The sequence below is a fragment of the Thermobia domestica genome, chromosome 9 (genome assembly GCF_964235325.1).
Source record: "Thermobia domestica chromosome 9, izTheDome1.hap1.1, whole genome shotgun sequence".
Classification (NCBI taxonomy): domain Eukaryota; kingdom Metazoa; phylum Arthropoda; class Insecta; order Zygentoma; family Lepismatidae; genus Thermobia; species Thermobia domestica.
Window position 1 is genome coordinate 103,785,771 of NC_137462.1, and position 21,562 is coordinate 103,807,332.

General features: G+C 34.1%; 1 protein-coding gene across 4 annotated transcripts in view; it reads left to right on the plus strand.

Annotated features, from left to right (window-relative positions):
- Window positions 1-21,562, plus strand: part of norpA (no receptor potential A) — a 387,967-nt gene that overhangs the window by 310,937 nt on the left and 55,468 nt on the right. For all 4 annotated transcript variants that reach the window (XM_081771645.1, XM_081771642.1, XM_081771643.1 and 1 more), the window contains 6 exons: window positions 6,825-6,960; window positions 12,962-13,062; window positions 17,142-17,308; window positions 17,412-17,622; window positions 19,117-19,210; window positions 21,312-21,476. In XM_081771645.1, coding sequence (XP_081627771.1) covers window positions 6,825-6,960; window positions 12,962-13,062; window positions 17,142-17,308; window positions 17,412-17,622; window positions 19,117-19,210; window positions 21,312-21,476 — 874 coding nt within the window. The remainder of the gene's footprint in view (window positions 1-6,824; window positions 6,961-12,961; window positions 13,063-17,141; window positions 17,309-17,411; window positions 17,623-19,116; window positions 19,211-21,311; window positions 21,477-21,562) is intronic.

Here is a 21,562-nt window from a genome sequence, read left to right on the forward strand (position 1 = left end):
AAGAGGATAAAGTAAAAACAGGCTATTTATTTACTAATACCAGACGTCGCATGTCAAATAGTATAAAATGAAAGAAATATGTAAGGCTAAGTCACACACATAAGCAAAAGAATGAATCGAAGGATAAGTACCATTTATTAAAAATGTGAATTTGTATGGAAGAACATTTATATCGCAAATTGTGAAAGCTTCACTTAAAAGAGAATGATCTTGAACAGTCATATTGGTCCCAGAATAGCAATCCGTATTCAAAAGAAGTGTATTGATGATGAGACCCAGGGACAGCATTTCTTCTGCCCTCCCATTGATCCCTGGAATAGGAATGTTTTGTTTGCTGTCCAGCTTCTTAAAGCATCCTATATACGTTTGATTGCATCCGAACAATGTCGTTAGCAAAGAAGTCGTCATTGACAGAGGAAATCATAGACAAGCATTATTATTCATGAAAACTAATTTGGGAGTAACAGCACCACGGATCTGCTGCACATACTTATTCACGTTCTCATTTGTATCTCGGAGCGGTCAGAGAACAGCCTCCACAGCAGCAGACTAATGATTATTTTCTTCGATGTTTGACGGATAGTATATTGCGTTCGCCTCTCCGCATGAATACAGATGAGTGTTGGGAGTCGGTCTGTAGGTTAAATCGTACTTCATCTCTAAACAGAACGTACAACCACTAAAGACTCTATCTTTCTTGGGCTAGGGTCAGTAACAGTTTTCTTCTTTTCTTACAAAGTGAATTCTTTGTTGAAGTCTCAGACATAGTGTATCTTGACGGAGTTCTCCCTGTGGGCTCAGCAAACTCTGGAGACAGTCAACATGTAGATGAGGTAATGTTGGTAGTTAGAGCTAAAAAGCGTTCACCTTGTGGATAGATTTTGCTCGTGCGTTGGAAGTATTCCGTGTGAGTGATACAAAACTTTTTGGGATATTCATGGCAATCAATACTTCTGCTTGTATATGGGTTGCTTCTATTTGACCATTCACGTTTCATTTCAGATAAAGGTTTAAATGCCGTCTCTGAGCTATGACAAGGTCAAGGAAGCACTATAGCACGGAACAATATAATCACCTTCGACAGTACTTTCCTACTTAAACTGTTATTCTGCTTACCATACAGGTGAAGATGTATTTTGGCCACCATTGTGCCTCCGCCCACTGCACTACGTTTTTTTTTTTTTTTTTTTTTCGTTATCGTACCCAGTTATGTAGCTTTCGTAAAACACGCATAAAACGGTTCTTTCCTTAATTTTCTATAGAAATTGTTAAATTGGAGTAGCAGTTGTTGATCTTGAGATTAATAGAACATGTGCCATATCTATTATTTTCCTATACTTGTATCAATTCTTTAAGTTATAATTGAAACCTTTAGAAATAATAATACTTAATGGTTATTACAAATCATCTTCCTGATCAGAAATACTCATAACTCTATTTAATGATACTCGAATCCATACAAGTGGTATCAATGGAAGGAGAAATTAAGTTTTTATTAAGTGACTAAAACGAAACTGCATACTTACAGTTCGCTGCTAGGAGCGGTATAAGAGAGAATTTCTGACAACGAAGACAGGACAGCGTTTTATGTCCTCGATTATCACGTGAACAATTGTTATTAGTGTGCGACGCAATTTTCGAAGAAAATTTGAAGATCCATTCAGTGGGCAAACAGTCCGTAAGTGGAACTCTAATTTTAAGAAAAGACATTGCATCTATGAGCGAAAGTTATTTATCTATTCGCCAATAAGCATTTAAATAGTAGAGAATATGCATGCAACGTTTACATTATCACAGAAATGCATCCTCTGAGGAAGCAAATGATTGAACATCCCGCAGCCGACTTTGTAGAAGTTTCTGTACCGTTTTCTTCCTAACAATTATAATTGTTGGAGACCCTGAAACAAACCGACAAAATTAAGACTTTCTTTCTGCGAGTGTATGAGAACTAATGAAATCAGTGATTTTATAGAATCGTTAGTGGTGAAGTCAACTTCCGCCTTTCGAGTAGAGTGAACAACCGTACTATTTGAATCTGAAGGACGGAAAGCTCATGCATGGAGCTTGCAGCATATGTGTGATCTCCCCAAGGTGAATGTGTTTGGTGATATATAACTCATGAAAAAGTTGGTTGGTTGATCGATTTGGAATTTAGCGTCCCGTTCAGCACCGAAGCTCACACTGGAAATCGAATCCAGGTCTCCTGCACCAAAGGTGCGTATGATAGCTGTGAGGGAGTTCCTATGGAAAAGTTTACGGCCCTTTCTTTTTTCCTTCTTTAATAAAATAATCACAGGAACATGCTATATCTGCATATCTTACATATAACAGAGGGTTTCTGTCGCATTCAGGACAGAACTACTCAGCTTTAATCTTCCAACATGCCGATTAGGAGAGAAGATCCCGTCGACTATCAAACAGATGGGTTGGTCGTTGTATTCGTGCTTAGTTTTTTTTTCTTGGGCTCCAAGTCACCAAACATCACGTCTTGTGATTTTTTTTTTGTTTTGTTTTTTTTTATTCTGAGTGTGTGTTAAAGATGGTCGATAAGCCACCCGTACTACCTGCCAAGCACAATTTGAAAGTATCGATTACATAAGTCATTGCATCAGTCGACCTTGGTTTGCTACAGTGAGTACTGCAAGAAGTTTATTAATGCTTAATGTGTGTCGAGTGACAATGGGGATTCACATTAAACACACTTGATGGGGGAAGGGGGGAATGATGTGAACAAACTTCGAGTTTCTCTTATCATTTATGCCACTATTATCTATCTGAGTATTATTACTACTGATGACTATTTCTAATAGAAGAAATCATTTGTGTTAATAATATAATAGTGTGTCGTATTATACCAATATACAAATAGTTAAACAAAATTATACTCACTTTTTAATAACGAAAATAAACCTAAATGACTAAACAAAATGGACAGCTTTATTGGCATATTCATATATTCATATCAAAATAGAAAAAAGAAAGTTATAAATAAATCAGAAGGGAGAGGAGACCGTATGACTGCACGTCATGTTAGTAATAGGTTTATTTTCACTACCTGATATTGCCATCAATATCTCAAATATCCCAATCTTTGGGTGGTCCAAAACTAGGTATACAGTACCGTACTGCATTTTATATCATTCCTTATTGTTATCCATCAGGTAGACTTAGTTTCTTTATTAATTGTTCTTAATGTCTTTTTAGTTACATCTTAAACTCGGAAGAACCGAAAGCAAATAAACCCATAAACTAGAATATTATACTTGATCAATGCAGGGGTGTATACCTACTTTTGGACCATCCTGTATAATGTGCATACACTTACATTTGTGGTTCAATCTGGTCTTCTGTGAGTGTTGTTGTCAAAAGCAAGTTTCCCGACCTGTTTGCCTAACGTAGACTGATCAGCTGTGCTCTCTAGCAAGGATAGGATAACCAGTTTTCTCTCTCATTCTAAAAGATATGTAGAAAACTAGAAATTAGGGAGTAGAAATGGAGGGATGAGACTTAAAATTAGAGATTACACGTATACAAGAACTAAGTAAATATAGGTAGCTAGTTTCATAACACAGATTTTTTTCTTGTACTTGTCGGGGGGGGGGGGGACTCCCTGTAGTGTGCAGAAATCAGGTTCATAGTACTATATTACAATTCAAAATGTTTATTATTTACTTCATTATAAAATACCAGAATTTGTTTCGCTAAATCGTTGATAACTTTTACTGTGATATTTTCTTTTAATATATAATCACCGAGGATTTATTTTCTTCTTTGCTATTCTTTTTTCATCTGATTCAAAATATAGAGTATATAATGCACTACACTTCAAATTCACGCAAAATTACTGTAACTTTGTAACTGTGCTTAAAATAAACGGAAGCACTTGAAGAAATTGAACCCGTTGGATTAGTTATGCTCTCATCTTCACAAAGAACATCATCTAGCATCTGTGCTCTTATTTTTTAAAATGCATCTTAGTTGTATTTTTACACTTGAGTGACTGTTTGGAGTTATAGTTGAGAGGGAATGAAATACAATAATTCAAAGTGCGAATATAATTTGTATTATTTTGCTTGAATGGTACTGCTTGAACCATATTCCAAAATTTATTTTCTATTTCTATGATTAATTAGGTGTATATCACAAAATAGCTTTCTTCTTTCAAAAAAGGTAATAAAATTCTTAAACAGCAAGTTTACATTACTTTTGTATAAATATGTGTAGAATTACAAATATTTCTATTATGAAGATGCAAGTAAGGAATTATTAATTTTCTATTTCAGTTAGAAATGATAAGGTACAAAAAATCAATCTGCTAACATAAATCCGTTTATATAATATAAAACAAATAACTGATCCTTACTTATGAAAGCTGTGGCATGTAGTTATGTCGTCCCAGAAGATAAAATTGTAGAATAATAGAGTTCTTTTGTGTTTCTTAAAAGTAATTATTCTCGTCACATTATTATAATTAAAAAGAATGAAGAGCAGACAATCGAAGAGCTAATAAATATAAACATGTAAGGAATCGTGAACATAACTCAAAACTGAAAATTTCATCAATTTCTGATAAATTTGGTTGAATAACCAAAAAATTACTATATCTGTTTATTTATAATTTTTTAAAGTGGGCATGTTACTACTCCACAAAATACTAATCCCTAAGAACTGTTGCAAAGACCATGAAAGGGGACATTGCATGGCTTTCTTTGGTGTTAGTCTTCAGTGGTGATTGGTTGTAGCTCTTAAGTTATTACTTTAAACCTATGTAGTATGTGTATGTCATATAACTGATATATATTATTAGATTTTGTATTTTTTTAATAGTTACTGCTTATATGTTGCTATAGTTTAAAAATAGCAAGACTGCTAATTTTGACATTCAATAGAATTAACGTTTCTGATTCAGCGATTTTTCATGGACTGCATATCAAATTAAAATCGTAAAATTTGAAGGTACTGATTTTTTTAAGTGAACTTAACATTTTTCATAAATAGTGTCGCCGATAGAGCCTTTGTGAAACTCCTGTAAAGCAAACCGAAAATGATGTTCTCATTTTACAATTTTTTTTTTTTTTTTTCACGTAAAATAAAGCATGTATCTTCTGATTGTATGCCACTTCCTTGTATTAGCAAAATGTCATTAAACTATAAACTAAACATAAATCGCACTTGAAAATACACGTGGAAACTTTTCATATGTATGTTCTTGTTTTCTTGTTTATACAAGATTCTTTCAGAGACTAGATCTCGGTATTTATTGGTTAAAAATGACAATCGTAAACACTAAATATCTTTAAAAATGTTCAGATATTATACACAGACTACAGAAATGTAAAAGCAACACGCGTTATAATATGTCCGTTCTATTCTATGTAATCCTGTCGGGTATTAGTCATCAGAGTCGCGACTATAGTCATATCGATTTTATCACTAGAATTGTTCTAATATTGAAATTGATTCTAAAGTACAGTGTGAGGTGTAACCAAAATGGCCGAATGGTCTGATCTTAATAAAATTGTTGACACTAAAAATTGCAATAAATAACATGGATCAAGTGCGCCAGATATGTATAAATTGTTCTAAATGATTTAAAGATTGTATCAAACTAAAAAAAAAAGTCTAAAAGTAACACTGTTTAAAAAGTGAAAAATTATAAACAGTGAGTAAACTCGTATATTCTTCTGGCAGCCACCTTCCCCACGATCTCTAATACTTCCATTGAAGAAATTGATAATCCGTGATGCTTTGTTACAAAGTTCTTAACAATTAACGCGTGAAAAGTGAACATTTCTATTATTGTTGGATGGATTAATATGCTTAAGTTCAATACTAAATACCTTTTTTAAAATAAATAATAAAATAACAATTATAATTATTAAAACTAATTAATTTAGCTGTTATTTGAGCGTCATATTGACGACTCTTTATAATATAACTTATTTTAAAGAATTTCTGCGTTAGTGTGTAATTCTTCTTTATACCTGTAGTATCTTTTTAAACGAGTCAAACTTCTGGAGAACTCAGTTTCGCTGTTCATCATGCACCGCGGATAGTGTAGGACCTTTATCGCCGCCTCTGCATCATACGAATCCATAAGTATTAGATTTCAGTTGTCTTTTCAAGGGAAGCTTTCTTTACTTTTGTAAAGTCTTTTTTTTTATGTATTAACTCGTAATAACATATTTTTCTGTTGTTAAGGATAATCTTTTGCATATATAAAGTATAGTCTAAAAACGTGAATGAACTAGAGATATAGCGTATAAACAAATTAAACTGTACATAGTTAGTTTTGGGAAATAAAACAGAAGAAAACGAATAAAATGAAACTCCCTCATCATGTTCAATTAAAAAAAAAAATCAAATATAATTTTTAAATGATTTGTTTCTGTCATCAGATTTCATATGGCGCTTTCGATCAATATACACAAGATGAAATAATAAAGTTTGTTTAATCTGATAACAAATGTGCTTGATCTTTTATTTTTAATGTTAATGATAACTTGTACATATTTTCGCTGAATAGTCAATATTCTCACATTGAATAGAAGAAAAGAAATTTCAAACATTCATAAATAAACTATTTGAGTTGATTCCATTTATTAAGAAATTTTATAAATTTTAGAGAAAAGAAACTATACCTTTAAGATTCAGAATTCTTTATATCTTTTTTCTTTTTAACGCTGAGCTGATTTTTTTAGAAAGAAAAAATAAAAAAGAATAATTGGAGACATTCATCTTTGTTACAAAATAGAATAAAAAGCGAAAGTATAGTTTGATATGTCTATTATAACATGCTTATATCATTTTCTGTTTTTTACCAGTTGGATGAGGCTGGGATTTTTAGTTGATCCCAAAGGAAAAGTTCCAGTCAAAGTCGTCGCCAGAACGTTTGCCTCAGGAAAAACTGAGAAATTAGTGTATCAGTGTTTAGCAGAATTGGGTCTACCTAGTGGAAAGGTAAGGCAATATATTTCAATATTTAAGCCATTATTACTTTTAATTATAGATTTAACCGGTTGTATCAAAGTCGGCTTATCCTAGGTTATACATTCTTTTATGTGTAACTTTAAGTTGCATATTAGCTGATTTCATTCATAAAAAGAAATAAAGACAAAGAGAAAATATCATAAGAGGTATTGTGCCATTATTGGCAGGTCACTCGCAGCATCTGAGAAAATTCCATGCTCCACGGTCTTCAGGTAACTTCCTTGTCTTCACGTACAATTTTTCTGTTCTGATATCGTCCATCAATTATAGCCTCTTTTGCATCCTCTCTCTCTTTCCTGCCACCATACATTCTCGTACATCCCTCATGATGTAGTTCCTTCTTAGACAATGTCCCAACCAGTTTCTCTTCCCCTTTCGTTTCCCGCTCGACCCAGTTAATTCTCCCCATTCTTCTCCACACTCACATTTCGAAAGCTTCCAGTCGTTTTTCATCATTTTTGCGTAATGTCGATGTTTCTGACCCATACAGTACAATATTCCACATGAAGCATTTTATGAGTGTTTGTCGCAGCTCTATATTCAAGATCCCCAAAATATTTTTTCTGTCTTCCTAAAGGCTTCTTTCGCCATTCCTGTCCTTGCTTTTATTTCACGTTCGCACTTCATATCATCACTAATAATAGTACGGTGGCTCAGTGGTAGAGCGCTTACCTTTGATACGTGTGGTTCTTGGTTCGATCCCCGGCCAAGTAAGTTTATAATAGACAACATCGTGTCTGTGCGTTTTCTCAGGGAACTCCCGTTTACTCTCACTTTGTCATTCCATCATCATTCACTTGCTTTAATCCTTGTCTCCCTTAGCCTGATGGGCATAAACTGAAAGATTTAATTTCATTTTTGGGCCGCGGTGGCTCAGTGGTCCATGGTGCATGGGGTCCCAGGTTCAAACCCTGCTCCCACCAAGTGAACTTTGTGGTGGACAGACACCGTGTGCGTGGGTTTCCTCTGGATTCTCCCGTTTCCTCCCACTTTCTTCATTCCACCATTTCACTCATTTCTCATCTTCACCGTCTCCTTCAGCCTTTCCGGCATAACCGTGGGAAGTAAAACTCAAAAATTTCATTTCATTTCATTTTAATTTCATTTTTATTAGTCTTCGACATGGTTCCATTGACTTGACACGTTTATGCCAAAGTTCTGGTTGTTTAAAAGTTTCTGTCCTGGAAGAGTCCATTGGTGCATTTTGCAGAATGTTTCGGAAAGCACGGTCCAGTTCCTCATTGTTGATGTGTGTCTTTCATCGCATCTGTTCTTTCATAAAGCCATACAAATGGTAGTCTGATGGAGCAGATCACAACGGTAAAGAATGTGGGAAAACTTCCCACCCAAATTTGGCAACCCCATCCTTCATTTGCTGTGAATGTAGCCTAATGTTGTCATGTTAAAGGATGGCCTATTTCCTCTCCGGACATATCTTATATATTGTAAGCGGCAGTTTCTAGAATGTGTTAATATAGTGTGCAGCATTGACAATTTTTTCCGAAATGAGAATGATTAACAACCTCCATGACTGATGGCATGGTCTTCTTCTTTTTTTTCTTCTGCATTGTCGAATTTTACTACTCCATGGAATGGATTTTCGTTTCAGGCGTGTAGGGGGCACGGTGGTTCAGTGGTAGAGCGTTCATATCTGTTGCATGGGATCCCTGATTTGATCCTAGCTCGCGCCAAGTGGGTTTTGTGGTGGACAAACAGTGTTCGTGGGTTTTCTTGGGGTTCTCCCGTTTCGTCCCACTTTATTCATTCCACCATTGCATTCATTTCTTATCAGTACAGTCTCCTTTAGCCTAGTCTGTATGGCCGTGAGACATAAAACTGAAAGATTTTATTTTTCTCCGGCTTGTAGTGATAAAAAATGGGGAGGGGGGGTTTCCTAGCCAATAATCAAACAACGCATCACTCTCTGCTTAGTATTTAATCACAAGTTTCATGGAAACAAGTTTGTTTTGCGTGTTAATATTTGATCTGTAAGAGCAAGGCGTACATGTCTGTAACACACATTCCGGTAGCCTAGTACGGTAATCAGTTCCTGGATAGTGCCATGTCATGTGTGCAAGTTCCCTAACAGAAATCGTGTGGTGTTTATTTGGATGAGTTTCTGCATACCAGGTTCTTGAGTGGAGGCTCAAAAATGAAAATCTTTACTTTAGCATCCCACGTTATGCTTGTTAGGCTGAAGGAGACGGATGATTAAGGCAAGTGAATGATGGAATAATTGGTGGAATGATAATGTAGGAGGAAACGGGAGTAGCTGACAACCTACGGACACGATGTTGTCCTCCACAAACTGACTTCGCCGGAGATCGAACCAGGGACCACACACGAACACACCAGAAGTAAACGCTCTACCACTGAAACACTGTGACCTCTAGTAGAGACTCGAGTGGTCTCTGCGCGGACGATCTTCGATGTGTGTGTTTCTATCCTTAAAATTCTTAACTCATCTTCTAACGCTTCTGCCATGCACTGTTTACTTTCTGTAACCGAATATGAATGTATGCCGCAGAAACTTTTTTTCGACCAGAAATTCAATTATTCCATGCTGGCAATTTTGTTGCTGTTTTGTTTTTGTTTGGCGAGGTTTAGCATCACTTTAGATCATCGAGGCTATATGAGACGTAGACGTACACTTTAAGATGCAATCCGAACTACCATAATGGATTCAAATATTAGTGCTTTCTCACCAGAAATCTAAACCGAGACCACATACATCAAAGATGCACGCGTTAGCCACTATATCAGTAGAGAAGGCTGGCGAAACGACTGGCTACTGTGCACCTGTACTGCATCGGTTATGTCACTCTAAAGTCTGCTTTTCATCAGATGATTCCACCTACCCTATGCAACACATCGCTCTACATCTTCATTTGCACTTGAAATAAATAGAACCATCATGGGTTCCAGTGCGGACTTCGCACATCTGTTATATCCAATTTTTGAATATTTGAATAATATATCTTTGAACAATGAAATATCCTTAATCTCTTTATCATGATTTGGTACGTGAAATTGGTCTTGAAATCTATCTCCAAAATGGTTCAGCTGGCAATTTAAAAAATGACATGAAGTTAGGAAGACAACAAATTGATGTCACTTGAATTACATTCAATTATTTAAGCTGTTTTATTCTATTCTTTGTTTGTCGCGAGACGAAAGACTAAGAATATTCTTGAAATGCATTTTTTCTTACCCTTTGGCTACCTCTTTGTCCCATTTTATACTTACTGTGAAGGGTTTGCTAGAAAAAATCGAATGAGGTTTGCTTATTTTTCTCTTGATTGTTTGACGTTTTTAGAATTAAGTTCACGTATTTTATTCATAACCATACAATTCAAAACGAGGAACATGAGGAACATAGGGAGTAATTCGGTTAGATTTTTGCTTCAACTCACCAGGCCTCTAGTCATTGTTATATAAAGAATGACATACATTAGGAATCTCCTTTGGGATCCCTTCTTTTTTCCTATTTATTAATGATCTGCCTGATAAAAGTAAGTATTTTATTACATGCCGATAATTTAACATTATTTTAATACTAAATAGTGAGTATGGTAACTATTTACTACAGAGATATTTAGATATTGTTATTATCGAGTTACTGAAAGATTACCTCTGACATAATTGCACATGTTGTAAACAAAACGAGAGGAAGGATTCTTCACCAATCACAGCAGTATTCTTTCACGCTGTTGCTAGGCAACGAACGTCACTGACCGCGCTGTTGCCGGTAGTTAAGACGACTCGTTAAATGTCTTAAATTTGTCACCAGAGCTGCTATCTCTGTTACGGAGCCTCTGGCAACAGCGCCTCCAGTACTCCACGTGCTCTACCCAACTGTTTAAAGCCACCTTTCCTTGCGCACACAGTAGTGTATAGTGTAAAAGTAACTTATTAAAAATAAATTGTAAAAAAAAAAGTAAATATAGGTCATACTAACAAAACTCAGTACTATGTAAGCTAAGGTGACCAGACGTACTGATTTTCGATGTACAGTACTGTTTTTCAAAGAGCTGACCTGCGTATTGTGAAGACGCCTAGAAATGTCCTTTTTTTAAATGTCCTGCGAAATGTCCTAAGTTAACTTATTACCAATATTTTAATGTTTCATTCTTTATTCACAACATTTTGGATCACAGGCACTCTTTCGTTGAATGATTAATCGCTGTGTTTAACACTCCTCAAAAGATTATGAAAGGAGAACAATCAACAAACTGTTGATTTGCAATACATATTTACTGAGAAGGCCTTGTTGAGATATCGGTAAAGTAGAAATGATTTCTACTTCAAGTTACGACAGTGACGCTAACCAACTTTAGTAGAAGTTACTTCCTGGAGGTCTAAATTTTCCTTCGTTGCTCTGAAAATAGCTTTAAAAAAGTATTTAGCCCTACACAAAGTTTCATTGTACTTTCATAGAAATAAACCATTTTGTCATTCATCAAAGTATTGTGAGTTATGTTGAATTCCTTCAATATTTTTGTTCGGTATTTTTCTTTTTAACAAAAATGAATGATTAACTTCAGATTAAGGTTAAATGAAATAAGGACTTGCATATTGCCGACGCAGTAAACTATGATATACTGTTATATTTATGTCCTAGTTTTCGCTTGTCAGAATCTGGTGACCCTAACGTAAGCAAATCTGTAGTTAATGGAGTAACATTGTATAAAGCTGAACAAATGAAAGTTTTAGGTATAGTGTTTGACAGAGACATGCAATTCAGCTGCCATATTACTGATATAGTCCAAGAAACAAGAAGAATACTAGGGTTAATTTTCAAACAATGGTCTGATTTAATAATGCCAGCTTATATGTATTTTTATATAAGATACTTGTAAAATCAAGACCAGTTATTTGGTGTAGTTACTTGGAATAGCATATGTACAATATTGTCAAACAAAATTGAGTCAGTCCAAAAACATTTTATTGGGGTACAATGTCGTAAAATGAATAGATTATTACTCATGTAGTTGTGAATACTGGAATCAATTTTGGGGATTACAGGCATTAAGTGATAGGAAAGAACTTGTTGAAAGATATTTTATTCACAAAATACTAGACAATAGAAATCATAGTGAATACTGCTTACATAATATAGGTATAAGAGTGCCAACATATAATATAAAAAATGGATCAACATTTGATCCCTTGAACCCAAAATTTGTAAGTTTAAAAAGAATGGCCAATTCTTTAAATCTAATTTGAAGCATCTATTTTCAATCATTACAAAAGTATAAATTTTAAAGTTCGACAAACTTTATTATTTGTAGTATTTTTGACGATGTATCTATTTTGAGGTTTAAAAATATTTGGTATTAATTTGACAAGGAATTACTATTTAACCCGATACTATTCTATTTTATTACTTTTTATTGTTTCAGTAGGTAATATGTTATAGGTTACATTATATGCAGTGTGTGTTTTCTTTTCTGATCAAGTGTTGAATTTTTGCTATTAGTCTGTTCATTGCATAGAAATCTTCTTCTTCTTCTTTTTCTTCTTCTTCTTCTTCTTCTTCTTCTTCTTCTTCTTATTATTATTATTATTATTATTATTATTATTATTATTATTATTATTATTATTATTATTATTATTATTATTATTATTATTATTATTATTATTATTAACCTAATTAAATTGCAAGTGCATGACTAATTCAAATACCTATATAATTTCTATTACACAATTTTTAAACCTAGTTAAACGCTTAAGCTTGAGCAGATAATTATCTTCGAAAGTTAATGGGAACGATGATCTGTGAAATGCATATAGTTTAATTACAAATTATTCGAATATCCAACAACTGTTTGAATATTAATATTTGAATAAGTAATGATTATTCGGAAAATTTTCTAACAACACTAGTATCAACTATTTTTATTTAAAAATTGAGCATGTTATAAATACCATACACAACTATTGAATTATTCTTTTTTTCTTCTTCTTTTAGAATGATGTTATAGAGCCTGCTGATTTCACATTTGATAAGTTTTATGCTCTCTATCACAAGATCTGTCCGCGGAATGATATCGAAGAACTCTTCCAGTCCATGTAAGTAATAGCATTTTAAAATAAAATTATCACACATGAATATAACAAACTAATACATAACATAGTCTTAGTACCGGAAAAGAAATTGCTAAGAAACACATCGTAGTAGTCAAATCCACAATTTTATCAATGTGCAAATGAAACTTGTACCAACCTTCAAGAAAGCAAGTGCGATTCTTGATATTGTGATGAATTGTAACTATTCACAAGAGGAATTTTATCATCGCATTGCGTAAAAGTGAAGATAATGAAGTAAAAAGAATGAAAAGATAAGCAGGAGAGAAATCCATGTTTTAGAAAATTCGCTGCAAGACATTATATTAATTGTACTCCCATCTTCCCTATTTCTTGGATTTTTAAAGTTTTGTTAATTATGTAATATTAATTTGCAAAATACTTTAAACCAGTGGTGACCAATTTAAAATGATCTGAGGGCCAGTGAAGTTCAGAAAAACTTTGGGGGCGGGGGATCAGGCGGATTACAAATAAGTAAATAAAAATAAACGTACGTCAATGACAATTTAAGAACATTATTGTTAAAATGTTTTAAAGAACGAGTATTGATTTTAATGGGAACAGTGAAGTTTGTCAAATGTTACTTTACAAGTGTTTGAAAGAAAAATCACACATTTTAAATTTTTACGTGATGTACGGGTGAAATTACTTGCGGACCACCATTTGGCCATCACTGCTTTAGAAATTTTTCTATTACTTTGGGTGTATTCTTTAAGATAAAAAGTTATTTATTGTATTTTATGGCATATAAATGTCTAATTAAAATTACTTTTAATTATAAAATATACAAGTTCATAAGAGCAAAAAATGTGGATTTTAAATGTATTCTGTTTTGCTTAACTGTACCCCGCTCGCCTGTTATTTACATTGTCAAATGAGAGTTCCCTAAAATTGACTGAGGTTTGGTCATAGTGTACGAGTGAATAATGTGTGCTTGTTATTTTAGCGCTTTCTATCATTTCTGTATATAACAATGGAAGAAAAAATACAAGAAAGAAACAAAAGATGAAATATAGTAATGTAGTCAAAAAAACAATGGATTTTCAACAAAGAATCACACATGTTTCGTGTGCTATCCTGAAACAAGAGACATATAGTTATTATACGTGTATTATAAATAGTATGAGCGTAAAGACTATCTGTCACCAGTAGGAAAAGACAACAATTGTTCCAATCTGTTAGTTAACAGTATAATTTACATGTTCAAAGAGAGCCGCGGTGGCTCAGTCGTAGAGCGTTCACTTCTGGTGCATGGAGCCCGTGGTTTGATCCCAGCTCGCGCCAAGTGAACTTTGTGGTGGAAAAACACAATGGGCGTGGGTTTTCTCGGGGTTCTCCTGTTTCCTCCCACTTCATTCATTCTACTATTGCATTCATTTCTCATCATAACAGTCTCCTTTAGCGTAGCCCGCGTAACCTTGGGACGTAAAACTGAAAGAGTTCATTTCATTTTTACTACGTGTTAAGTATACAAATAATTTCTTTGAGCAAAACTTAAACCCACAAACATATTACAGTATTTTTCTCGGCTCAATATGACTTATCGACATATATTATCGACTTATTTTTCGTGTTCCGAGGTTTTCTGAGTCTCATCCTCTAAAGTTGTTCCATATCAGACCAAAGCAATCCATGAGAAAAATTACCTCATTTGAATAACATAAAATTGTATCTCAAGTGAGCTTAAATTTTCAATGCATTTACAATATATAATATGAGGTAAATACGCCTTGAAAGTTTAGAACAGCTGGAAGGAGTGATACCATATCTTGGATAAGGGTAATGAAGATAGCACCGCATCTATTACTGTATAGTACAATCATGGCGACCATCTTGAAGTGAGCCAGCTTGAATTCAGGTCCAAAATGTTGGATAGGAAGAGGTAATGTGACATGTTTTGGGGTGCTTTTCACCACGAACACATATCTGACGTTATTTGCTAACGTAACTGTAATCATTTAATAGTTATTACCTTCATAATAGGGTGATTCTTTATAGGATTTATAACTTTATAACAAAGTAGTTTATTGGAACCACATACAGAGTTAGTTAGTATGTCATTATACTACAAAACACTTCAAGTTTTTTGTGACAAATCCATTATGGCTCAATGTGTATACCTGCGGTCATCCTGGACACATCCCAACGAAAGTCGATTTCCTGCTAAACAGTAGCCAGCGTTTCGGGGGTAACATCCGCGATGGCCGTTGTGATACGATATTTCAGTTCATTAACATTATCAGGTAGGGAAGGGGTGTGCATTTTATCTTTCACAAACCCCCACAGAAAGAAGTCAAGTGGCGTGTAATCTGGAGACAGTGGCGGCCAGCAATTGGTCCATCACGATCTATCCACTTATCTTTGAAACGCTGATAAAGAAATTTCCTTACGTCTATCAGGTAGTGCGGTGGGGCGCCATCTTGCCATCATAAGCGTCCATCATGGTCACCTTCATCTGTGGAACAAAGTAGTTCTGGAGCATATCAAGATAGGCGATGCCGGTGATGGTGCTCTCAGCAAAGAAGAATGATCCATACACCTTTGCTCTGGAAACAGCGCAAAACACGTTCACTTTGGGGCTGTCACGAACCAGCTCCATGTGCGCATTTGGATTTTCCGTGCCACAAATACGACAATTGTGTGTGTTGACTCGACCGGAAAGGTGAAAAGTTGATTCGTCACTGAATACTACATTCTTCAAGAATGACTCATTACCACTAATGCGTTCCAACATGGTGACACAGAATTCATGTCTGGTATATTTATCCGCTTCACTCGGTGCTTGAACCAAGGCAGTCTGTATGCCTTCATGGACAAATGTCCACGCAATACACGCCAAACAGTGGTTTGAGGGATACCAGTTTCTGGTGATGCATTTCGTGTAGATTTTCGAGGACTGTGGATAGAACTCTCCCTAACTGCTTCTACCACATCGTCAGTGATGGGTGAGCGCCCGGAGCCTTTGTGTGTCGCACAGAACAACCTCTTTCAACAAATGTCTGGTGCCATTTGTACACTGTTGGTCTGCTGGGTTGTTCCTTGCCGTATTGTGTGCAAAACTTACTCTGTACACTCGTTGTTGATTTCGTTTCTTCAAACTAAAACACGCACATAGCTCTTTCCCCACCAGTGAAAGCCACCATTTTCAACGACTGACCGGTGGCTCCGTGTGTGGTCAACTCGGCAAATACTCACTACGTGAGTCAAACTTGAAGTATTTTACAGTATAATGACATATAAACCAAGTCTCTTTGTGGCTTCAATAAAGAATTATAACTGATTGAACTTGTAAACCCTATAAAGAATCATCCTGCACATATATTTATTAACTTACAATTGTCTTTCCAAACTTACAAGGTATCTTTACCTCATATTGTGTATTGTAAATGCATTCAAAACTTGTCACTTGGGGCAACATATAATATTATTCAATTGAGGTAATTTATTTTAATGGGTTACGTAGTCTCATTTTAGTGGTGAAACTTAAAAAAAAAAAGAAAAAGAACAAAAAACAGTCATAAGTTGAAAAAATAAGGACCACCCTAATTTATATGTAGTTAAACAGAAGTTAAAATTTGAGAATTAATTTTAGTCTAAATCTCATTGTCATGTCGTTTTGATTGTGTCGTAACGAAAAGTTTAATGGGGATATAATTCAGTTTTACCTTGGTAAATTGCATAATTCTCGCAGAGTATCAATTTTAAGTTTTTTTTTTTTAAAAAAAAAAAGAAAAAGAATTAATTCTTCATTTTCTCGAATTTCTTTATTATTTGTTCTTAATGTACTTTTACTTACATCTTAAGCTCGGAAGAGCCGAAGCAAATAAACCCATAAACTAGAATTTTATACTTGATCAATACTGGGATGTATACCTACTTTTGGGCCACCCTATATAAGCTTCTACTTTCATACATATCATTTCGTTCAAGTCAGTAAATTCTATCGATTCGTATTTGCTCATACGATGAATAAATAAATAAATAAACTAAAAAATAAAAATCTGTTAAATGCTAATAATGTTGTAGATTTGTTTCTTTGTTTCATTCTGTTTTCTTTCTTTCAGATCTCAAGGCAAGGCTGATTACATCGACGTCCAGCAGTTCATTTATTTCCTCAACGAAAAGCAGCGAGATCCACGATTAAATGAAATATTGTATCCTCTCTACGACGAGAAAAGAGCAGCAGAAATTATTCATACGTATGAACAGAACGAAGAACTTAAAAATGATAGTAAGTAAGCTATTTTGTATCTGTTACTAAAAAACTAGTTCATAAAATCTTTTGTTTTATCAGGAAATATGTAACTTAATCCTTTTTTATAATTTATTTACAGAGAAGTTAAGCAAAGACGGGCTCATCAGATATTTAATGTCGGATGAAAATGCTCCAGTATTTTTGGATCGCCTTGATATCTATATGGACATGGACCAGCCCCTTGCCCACTATTATATTAATTCCTCACATAATACATACCTCATAGGCCGACAGTTCGGTGGAAAGTCATCTGTTGAAATGTACCGTCAAGTATTATTAGCTGGTTGTAGGTACGTAAAATCACTAGTTTGTTTCTCATTTAAATTATCTCTGTAAAATACAAGAATGTTATAATTTACTGTTTAAAGTCATTATAATATAACTATGAAACATACATATGTAGTGTTGTTCTATTAATTTAGATTAATTGAAGATCTATCTGTAATAAGGCATGTAAAGAGAATCCATTCACTTTGAGAAGTGTTTGAAAGTGCTTCACATATTTTGTATGTATGGCTTTATAAATATAAGTGCAGAAACACGAATACTTGTAATTGGTTACACACACATACATACGAATTCATTTGGACTAAAACAGTACAAACATACTTTAATTCATTAATTTAGATGGTCACATAAGTACTTATAAGTTGATGTGCTTCCTTATTTCTCAAACACAATTAAAATCTGACCAATGGAAACATTTATTAGTAGTTGCGGCAGTATATGCTTTATCAATCACATTATCTTAGTGTGGCTGATGAAGGCAATGAAATATTGCCAAAACTGTAACACATATTAATAATAATGAGTATTTGCTTTCGCCATAAATTTATACGTAATTTCGAAGCTACAATGAGCAGCAATCGAGTGTTAACTCGTATGATAATTGCGAAAAATGTTATTCTAATAAAAATCTATTCTGATATAAAATATTCTGATAAAAATATAACGAGACTATATGATACATGGACCTGCAGCTTAACGTGGGATCCGAGCAACACGAGATTTCGTCGGGAATGAACCCTGGTCTTCCGCGCCAAAGGCGCATACGCCAACTACATAATTATCTGGGAGCTTTTTAACAATACCTCCCGTCAAGCTACCAAAAACACAAAGCTATTTCACGAAAAAAGTATTTTTAAGAACTAAATAATTACACACAAGAATTTTGGTATATTTTTTAATTTGTACAATCTTTTGATAAAAAATAAATAAATAAACTTCTCAGTGATGAGTACCGTTAACTGAGACAAACCATTGTATTATAAAATATTGGGGAATGATATACTCTCTTTAGTTAAAGCGAATTTGTGGTAATAGATGAGTCGGGCATTTCTGAAGGTAAAATTCATTTAAGGATATAATTAAATAAAGAAACTAGAAATGCAGTTATTCTGGAGCTAGAAAAGTGGTACACTTTATGAAAAGTAGAATAAAATATATTTACCAGAAAACACTTCTTGGTTGGTTGGCATGGTCAAGAGATATAAGGCATCAAGTTGGCAATTGCAAGACCCCCACTCAGGACACCTATTACGTATTAACATTTCTTCTTTTATCATTAATTGCCAACATTTACTATAGAAATGCTGAAAAATGTATTTGTTCCTATCCTTGAACCATAGTATAATTTTGTGCGTTCATCGATGTATCGTATGCTGAAAGTAATCGATGCGAACATTTTGAGTGGTTATTTCAAGAGTTACAGTGTTCATTTTAGTCTGTTTGAAAATTATACTGATGCTGATATTGTTTTTCTTCTTGTTGTTGTTGTTCTTCAGATGCGTAGAATTGGATTGTTGGGACGGTAAAGGAGAAGATGAAGAACCCATTATTACTCATGGAAAAGCAATGTGTACAGATATAATATTTAGGGTAAGTTGGCCGATTTTCAGTTATTTCTGTAACATTATACAATGATATCTTTCATTTTTGACAAGGGGTGCATACTAAATCTTAATAATCATGAGAAAATTAAGTTGAATGGAAGGAATCATTGAAAGTAGTCACTAAAATTTAAGATGATGTAGTTTTAAGATGGATGGTTACAACAAATTTAACTGTTAAAGAAAAAAAAAAGTTTTCTGAGTGGACAGCTCTTCTCGAAAGAAAGTGCAAACATTGTATTACTAGGATTGATTTTAAAGACATTGCATTGAAATTACATCGAGGGGAAACCGGTGAAAGTAAAACGCCCCATTAAACCAGTTTGAAGTAGCTTACGAATATTGAATAAAATCTCAAGATAGCATTAAAAGAATAAGTTACCTACGCGTTATTTATAATTTTATAAAATAACAATTAGAAATAAGAAAGGCCTGGTGAGATACGTGACAAGTCAGCTACTTGCAACTCGTACATTAAAATAATTTATATTGTATATTGTTTATTCCATTAAAAAATAATTATTTATTGCAACAATAAGTAGTAAGAAAATCAGAAGTTTTATCTCGTTCATTAAGGTAATTCTTAGGAAAAAAAGAACTGTCGTGATAGTATTCGATACGTGCAAACGTATACTTCCAAGAAAGTAGGCTGTTATCTAAAAGATATAACATAAAATATTTGTTGAATAGAAAAGCTATTGACACTATATTTTTAGTTGACTGATTTTCTTAAATCTTCTGACGAATAGAAGACTAAATAGGCGTACTTAAGTTCCAGCAGACGAAGTTCTCTCTACTTCCATTTTCATTTTTTATGTAGGATAATTTATCCGTACAACCTGATCCGTATCTCATTAGGGTTAATGATTTTATTTTATTTATTTCTAACTCAATGCACTTTCCTATTGTATGCTGCCGAGAGGTTCGAATTTTTCCCTTTTCCACTCCTAGTTTCAAATTAGGAGCTCCTCTCATATTGCTTTTTAGAAATCTGAAATTACGATTTTTATTCCCAATTGATGAGTAGAAGGATGTTGTATTCGTTACTTAATTTTTAAATACACAAATAAGTCCTGATTAGTGTAGCCCAACGGAGAATATAAATACATTTTTAAAAAAAGCACAGGCATCCTTCAGGGCTAAATTTTCCAAATGTAACACGCATTTAAGAAAGGTGCTTCTGTTTGATGATTAATGGAAGAGTAATGAAGAACCCTTTGCAAATTGACTACCAAAATTTTGGTCCTGCATATAGATAATTGAAAACCTTAAGTTCTTTTATGTGTTAGTGATTCTGACTTGTACTACCAGAGTTGAGTATCACATTAATTGTCACAAACTTCTTGTTCTGCGAATCTCTAGTTCGTCTCTAAATTCAACATTCCACCCAATTTGTCAGGGTTTCCATATCTAGTTTGTCTTGCAGTTGCGGGCCAATGATTCCATCACTGAAGTGAAGTAACAAATTGTCGAAATGTATTAATACTTTAAAAAATTGGTGTATTTTCTGAAGTCTGCCAGGGAAACTTGGAAGTTTTCCTCTATATGTTTTCAATATTTTCTAAGCAGTGACGTTTAATTTCGATGCTGTAATTATATGCAGCCTTTTTAGATGTTATGAAGATTAGTATTTTTTTAAAGGCATTTTGTAGATTAGTATTTCCTAATATATCTATTTATGTTATATATTGTGTTGTTAGTTAGGGGGTCGCGGTGGCTCAGTGGTAGAGCGTTCTTTTCTGGTGCTTGGGGTCCCGGGCTCGATCCCACCCCCCGCCAAGTGAACTTTGTGGTGGAAAAACACTATGTGCCTGGGTTTCCCCGGGGTTCTCCCGTTTCCTCCCACTTTCTTCATCCCACCATTTCATTCATTACTCATCATCACCGTCTCCTTCAGCCTAACCGGCATAATCGTGGGACGTAAAACTCAAAGATTTCATTTCATTTTTTTTTTTTGTTGTTGTTGTTAGTTGCTTACAATGTTGCCATATATAATCATAGTGGAACAAAATACGGTGTATAATGAAAAATATCCAAACAAAAATAAATTTTGAGTTGATTTAAAATTTACTTTTTCTTTTAATTTTCAGGATGTTATCTACGCGATTAGAGACACCGCTTTTGTGACGTCCGAGTATCCTGTGATCCTTTCTTTTGAAAACCATTGTACTATAGCTCAACAATACAAGCTTGCTAAATACTGTGATGAAATTCTTGGTGATTTGTTGTTGAAGGAACCTTTGCCAGATTGCCCCGTATGTATTGTATAACATTTTTCATAATTTGAAATTTGTATTAGTGGTGGTATTATATGAATGTTAGAGTAGTATGTGTATGGTAT